Genomic DNA, 6,945 nt, shown 5'->3' on the forward strand with positions numbered 1-6,945 from the left:
CAGCTGAGTTGACCTGCACCAGGGTGTCATGGTGCTGAACATAAGAGGGTGTTTCTGCTTGGCACAGGAATGGATTAAATGCAGTAAAAACTGAAGGCCTTCTAATTTGAATGGAATGGCTTATGGGATGGATGGGGTGAGACAGAATGTACTAAAGCTAAGGTCAGTCAGGGTGGTTTTCGAGGTCGTCAGAGCTGGCATAATGCAGAAGATTGTGGGCCATTGTCTAAAGTTCTGGACTTCAGCAAGCCCAAAATATTGTGGCCAGGCTGTTGAGCAAGACTGGTTGCAGGGAATGTGGCATTGCTTTGCTGAAACAGTTTCACTGCCTTCTGGTCCATTTCTAAGTAGAACTGAAAGTGTTGGTTATGGCCTTTAAAGCCCCACAGATAGTCCAAACTATCTGACATATTTCCCTATGTGAGACCACCCAAGTTTTAAGTTTTTGAGGGGAGGGTTTTCTCTTTGTTCCACTACCATCACATACACATTTCATGAGAGCATGAGAGAGGGCCTTCTCAGTGTCTGCTCCCAGGCAGTAAGACTCCTTCCCATGGGAGAAAGCTCAGCCTTCTCTCTGCTCTCTCTGTTGGCAGGCAAAGACTTTGTTTTAAAAGCAGATTTTTGACTCTTGATTCATGTGCCTGAAAGGTCCTTTAATGGAATAATCTGTGCTTTTATCTCTTACTATGTTTTACACCATTCTAACTTTGTGCTTTTAATAGAACAGTTTATTTTATTGTTTTTAATTACTGTGTAATAAAATTTTAGCTGTACATCATTTTAATTCATTGTAAACCACCCATGGTGGCAGAATGGTAGAATATAAATTAAATTTTTAAATAAAAAAAATTGTCCAGAAAGGTCAAATCACCATATAAGTATGAAGCTCACTAGGTAACCTTGTGTTAGTCATGGTCCCTTAATCAGGGCCATTGTGACAATAAATTTGGGAGACCTGTATACATTCTCCCTCGTCTTCCTGGAGGAAAAGTCAAGAGTTTTTAAAAGTAACAAAGTAATTAAATATTTACTTAGTTATTTAGCTTTCTTTAAAAAGAAACCCATTACCGATCTCATGGTTTCAATTTAAGCAAATAAAAACTTTCTCCTCTAGCTTACTTAAGAAAGGGGAAAGATTGAGAACTATGACTCCCTTCGAAATTTTATGCAATGATCCTGTTGGAAATAGTAAAGGTTCAGTCTCCCAAATATATCATCTCATTTTGTTGAATTCATATCAAGATACCATATGTATCAAAGCATTGTGGGAAAGTGAACTAAATATACCAATTCCAGAATCAGACTGGTGTGCTATTTGGTCATCTTCTGTGCCGAAGTCAAGATCAGCTTTAACCAGAGAGAACTTTCTAAAGCTAGTACATAAATGGTATCTGTTACCTGTTAGGAAATCACAGATGTTAAAATCTATATCATCTTTGTGTTGGAGAGGTTGTCCAGTCTTAGGGACTTATATCCATATGTGGTTATACTGTTCCAAAATTACCCACTTCTGGCAAGATGTGATCAACCAAATTTCTTCAATTACAAAACAAAAATTAATTTTTTGCCCAGCTCTTTTGTTACTTTCAATATACACAAAAGGTAATAAATCTTTAAAAAACAGAAAGTTGATATCTTTTTTGCTGACAGCAGCTCATCTAGAAGTGGCTAATAATTGGAAAACAGGTCTTGTATCCCTGACTAGCTGGTGGAAAAGAGTTTGGGATCAATGGCTTATGGAGAAATTAACATATAACATGAAATACAACTCAAAACAACAAAATCAAAGACCTGTTCAGGAAAAATGGTCTCCTCTTATAGATTACATTAATACAAATTTTACATCCATTTCTCCTCTATCTAATCACTGTTCTTTATGGTCAGATTTATTCTAAATGAATTGAATTATGTAAAATTTTAATAAGGAAAGTTTTTAACAACATGAAACTTTTTTATACCATTGTTTTATGATTGCAAGTTTTTGTATTTTGTATTATGAATAAATTATTTTTATTTTTTTAAAAAAGAAAAAGAAACCGTAGACAGTTTGCAAACTAAAAATGAAAGTGAAATTATATAAATTTGCATAAAGTGCATATTATAAATGTGTTTATCTACTTTGTAAAATATTATTAAATTGTTTTTTATGGGTTTTCGGACTATGTGGCCATGTTCCAGAAGAGTTTATTCCTGACGTTTCGCCAGCATTTGTGGTTGGCATCTTCAGATAAATTATTAGATTGTTTGGATTAGGGTTGCCTCTGTTGGAAAGGAACTTGACAGTTGTTGGACCACAGTAAGACGAGCGCTACTGCCTGCTCTTACAGCTCATGCCACCTTGTTTGGACACAATTTAGGGAAAGGTCCCTGATATGGTACTTGGGAAAGTTCCTATGGAAAAAGGAATTTTCAAAATACTGACCTCAGACTGTTTACCAAAATAGGGACAAGATTCTGAAAACCTATATCATGTTTAGGTTCCTTATTTATTTACTAACAGTCTGAGTAATTTGTATCCTGTCTTTCTCCCAGCACAGGATTCAAGACTGCTTAAAACTACTTAAAACACGGTAGAATTGAAAAAATACTGAACACTGCCCCTCCTAATACAAATGTTAAAACACAGTTCTGTTTAAAAACACATGTTAAAAACAGCATTACAAACACTTTTTTCATTGTGGAAGTTGGTCTCGCTCACTCACTTCTGCACTGAAAAGCACTTCTGCTTAGGTCTGTAAAGGGGCATTTTATTTGCTTTCAGTGGCCTGGAACTTCTAATTAATATATGAGGTTCAGCAACTTAATATGGGGTTAAATAACGGACATGCTGTAATGGGACCTTTTTCTTCTCTCCATAACAACTCAGTGGCCACATTTCTTTGCAGAGTCCAATGTTTCCTTCCTCAAAAGGCTGAGAGCAAACTGGTAGTGATGTGCTATGTTGACCTCTTTTGATGTTTTTCTATGCCCTGGTGGGTTATACCCTCTTCTTGACAGCATAGTCATGCGGAACTTTTTCTGTAGTCTGGGGGTAAAAATCGCCTGAAAATGGCTGATATTTATGAGTCTGGGAGTCTTGGGGGCAGCATCAGTGGTGAGAGGAAGTGGAGTTCAGGGACCACACGTGACCCATGGAGCACACTTTTCCCATCCCTGATGTGAGGGGTATCGGAACATATCTTGCCATCTTCCCCCCCCCACCTTTGAACTGTTGGTGATGTAGATTATTTTGTCTTCTTCTTTCAACTTTTTCTCCCCACTCTGCAGACTTTTGCCCGATACCTTGCCTTCAAGCGAGATAACAACGAACTCTTGCTGTTCATTTTGAAGCAGTTGGTATCAGAACAAGTGATGTATCAGAGGAATCGCTATGGGGCTCAGCAGGATACCATAGAAGTACCAGAGAAAGACTTGGTTGATAAGGTACGGGGCATCTCCTCCTGCCCCCCCCCCACCAGCTTCTATGCATTGTGGTGGGAACCTACATCTACCTTTTCTAAAGCTGTCTCCATTTCTGCTTCTAAACTTGAAGCAAAGGGTCTGTGAGTGACAGCTGATGCACAGCAAAGAAAAGCCTGAGATCCTAGATTAGCAGGTAGAATTGTGGTGGTTTTACCTGTGCAGAAAAGTTGCACATAACCTCAGGCTGATTCTTGAACAGAATATGAGCTAAGTGTGTCCTTGGTGTAAAGCTAGGTAGAGCCATATTCATCACAGCTGCATAAAGCCATATGGTTAAAAATTTAGCCTCATCGAATTTGACAGGTATTCTCCTGGAAAATATTAGGTGTATTATTGGACTGCAAATCCCATCAGTCACTGCCAGTGGTGAGAGGTGCTGGGAATTGCAGTACTATTGGGCAGCTGCATTTTGCCCGATGCTGAGCTCAGAGATGTCATCCTTTCAAATGTAGCTATAGTCCTCAGACCTCTGAAGCCCTTCATACCTATTTTTTCACATAATTTTTTGTTGTTGTCGTGTGCCTTCAAGTCATTTCTGACTTAAGGCAACCCTATCACAGGGTTTTCTTGGCAAGTTTCTTCAGAGGGGGGTTGCCATTGCCATCCTCTGGCTGAGAGAATGTGACTTGCTCAAGATCACCCAGTGAGTTTACATGGCTAAGCCAGGATTTGAACCCTGGTCTCCACAGTCATAGTCCAGTGCTCAAACCACTATGACATCTCAGTTCTCTTACATGAAATATGCATATTGTGCATTGTGATTGAGGAAGAACTCAGAATGTCAGCTATGTGGAGAATTGTTGTACATGTGAACAGTGGAACATGCAGAGATGCACATCAATGCATTTCCATAATATGAATATTTCTTTTTTCTTTTTTTGCATTTCTTTTACTCAAAATGTCCTCCATGGACTCTAAGGCAGTGCTTCTCAGGCTATCCAATATGGGGAGCTGGCAATTATTATTTTCCATTGTGCTAAGGAGTGGCACAAAATTTGCACCCATTGGATACAGTGGTTTCTTTCCTTCCGGGAAACTTGCCAGGAACTGGCAGCTAGTTGCTTAGGGGCTGGCACCAGTCTAGGGACCACAACTTCGAACAGCACTGCTCTAGGGGGCATTAATGGACAACTTCACCTTGTTCCCTCCTTCCACCTCCAGCCTGATTTAGACCCTAGAGAAATCACTTTAGAACAGAAAGTACTGTAGATAAAAGGGGGCATTTGGGTGGGGGTACCAGAGGTTGAGGTGCATAGTGGGACTGTGTGTGCAGCCCATGCACCTCAAGCAGTTGCCCACTTCTGCTGTAAAGCAGACATAGTTACTGAAAAATAGTGGTGTCTGTGTGGGGCATTCTTCCAAATTTCCTCTTTTTAAAAAAGGAAAACCTCAGTCATCAGTGTATCTGGAAATTAAAGCTGACATCATTCTTGAGTGTTAAGGACAAATAGTTAGACAAAGTCATAGACAGTATAGGCACCTGTTACTTAACATAAATGTATATTTTATAAATACTAAATGTATACTAAGTACACTATTTGGTTCTTTGAACCTTTTGCCCTGGTGGAGAATATGGTGCCTCTAAAAAACCTGCATGCTTTTACCATTAAGATCATAGAATCATAGAGTTGGAAGAGACCACAAGGGCCATCCAGTCCAACCCCCTGCCATTAAGATGACATTTAATGAGTTCTCCGTTTCAAATGATCATTCATTCCCCAGGAACTAGGTAGTGGCTTTGTTTTTAAAAAGATTCTAATGGAGGAATCTTCCAAAGATGGCTCTATTAACCCTGGCCTCCAGAGTCCTAATCCTTTGGTCAAACCACTATACCAGGCTGGCTCTCTTAAGAAGATTTTGCTGGATCTTAATAAAAGCCTATCTGACCCCACATCCCGTTTCCCACAGACTCCATCCAAAAGTCTCAGGGAAGTCCACAAGAAAGATACAATGGCACTAATTCTCACCCACTCTTGGTTTTCCACAACTGTAGTCAGAGACAAACTGTCTTTGATCCTGAAGGCAGCATATAGCCATCATGACAAGTAGCCATGTTTGCAAGATGAGGCAGACACTGTGCACACAGTTACTATGCCCTGTCTATATACTTGGCTTGTAATTAACTCATGTTGTTGTTTTTTAATTGATGAAGTTCTTGATAATGATGGCTTTCTGTACCATACTGCTGTATTTTCTGCTAAATCTATAGGCATTCATGGTAGTAACTGTTTGGAACATCTCATTTTTGGGTAAGTCTGACAGATGCTTCTCTTCTTTTTCTTCTCATCTCTTTGCCCAGGCTCGCCAGATCAACATCCACAACCTTTCTGCCTTCTACGACAGTGAATTGTTCAAGATGAACAGATTCAGCCGTGATGTGAAGCGGAAAGTGATTGTGCAAGCATTCTGAGGGCAATGAATTCCTGAGTGACTGCAGAGAATAAGAATTTGGGACTCTGTTTTATCTTGCATTACAGCAGTACCCAAACAATGCCACCCTCCCTTCAGGTAGCATAGAAAAAGATCTGAAAACTCTTCTGAAGGACTTGTGAATAGAACAAAATGAAGCTGAGTAGTTACCCTGAACTACTTACCTTATTCTTGTGTTTAATTGTAGTTTAGCTTGCTGGATGAAACTTCTCAAAGAGATGGTTTTTCACTGGCCCCAGTTTGGAAATGTCACTTTATTTGGGTAGAGCAATCAGGGCAGGGAATGCTGTCAGCATTGCTTGTTGGAACAATTCACATTGTTTGGAGATTGTGCCCTATAACTGAGGGTCACCATGGGTCATTTAAAGGGAGATAAAGTATATATGGGTTGTGTTTCCTCCTTCTCTCTTCTTGTTTAGAATGTCCAAAGCTGAGCCGATGCATTTTTCATTGTGAGGAAAATGTATTTGCCATCTCTGAATGTGGAAGTAATGCATGCATCTTCTACAGGATAATGATGTGTGGAGTCCACTTCAGATATCCAAAGCAGTTTCTACACTTTTGTCAGAAGATCTGGAGTTTCTCATTTCACAGGTCCAGATACCACATAGAAGTTCATATGTTTCAGAAATTGCCCCTATGGAGACCCCCTCCTTCCCATGACCATAATATGTATGATAATATTTAAAAAAAAAACAGGATTAGGCTGTTATGTGTCTGCCCAGTAGGAGATAGATTTGGAGAAGTTTTAATGTGGAAGAAATAAAGGTTTAGAAATAGTGTTTTGCAAAGAAAGCAAAAATGTATTGGTCCTTCTTTAACAGAGTACTAATTCCTAAATCTACAGTGGTACCATGAACAATATTGCCAGCTATTCCCTCATATGAGTGGTGGAGAATCTTTTGGTCACAGGCTGCTGCATGCTTTCACAAGCTTTCTGGCAAATTGCTTATCTCTCCATTCATTTCCTTGCTTCTTCAAAGATTGAATTAGGAATGAGTGAACAAAATATGGTTACCTCTTCTCTTGCACTGCCTCCTTCGAACCATC

The 6,945-nt window shown here is 39.5% G+C and overlaps 1 protein-coding gene across 1 annotated transcript in view; it reads left to right on the forward strand.

Annotated features, from left to right (window-relative positions):
• The window catches only part of MCM2 (minichromosome maintenance complex component 2), a 29,192-nt gene extending 22,511 nt beyond the window's left edge, over positions 1 to 6,681 (forward strand). The window contains exons 15-16 of the mRNA XM_089521354.1: positions 3,271 to 3,426; positions 5,765 to 6,681. Of these exons, the coding sequence (XP_089377480.1) occupies positions 3,271 to 3,426; positions 5,765 to 5,875 (267 nt within the window). The 3' untranslated portion in view covers positions 5,876 to 6,681. The remainder of the gene's footprint in view (positions 1 to 3,270; positions 3,427 to 5,764) is intronic.
• Positions 6,682 to 6,945: the final 264 nt, after the last annotated feature.

Source organism: Sceloporus occidentalis, unplaced genomic scaffold (assembly GCF_023333645.1).
Source record: "Sceloporus occidentalis isolate IW3139 unplaced genomic scaffold, rSceOcc1.0.p SCAF_1, whole genome shotgun sequence".
NCBI classification, from domain to species: Eukaryota; Metazoa; Chordata; class Lepidosauria; order Squamata; family Phrynosomatidae; genus Sceloporus; species Sceloporus occidentalis.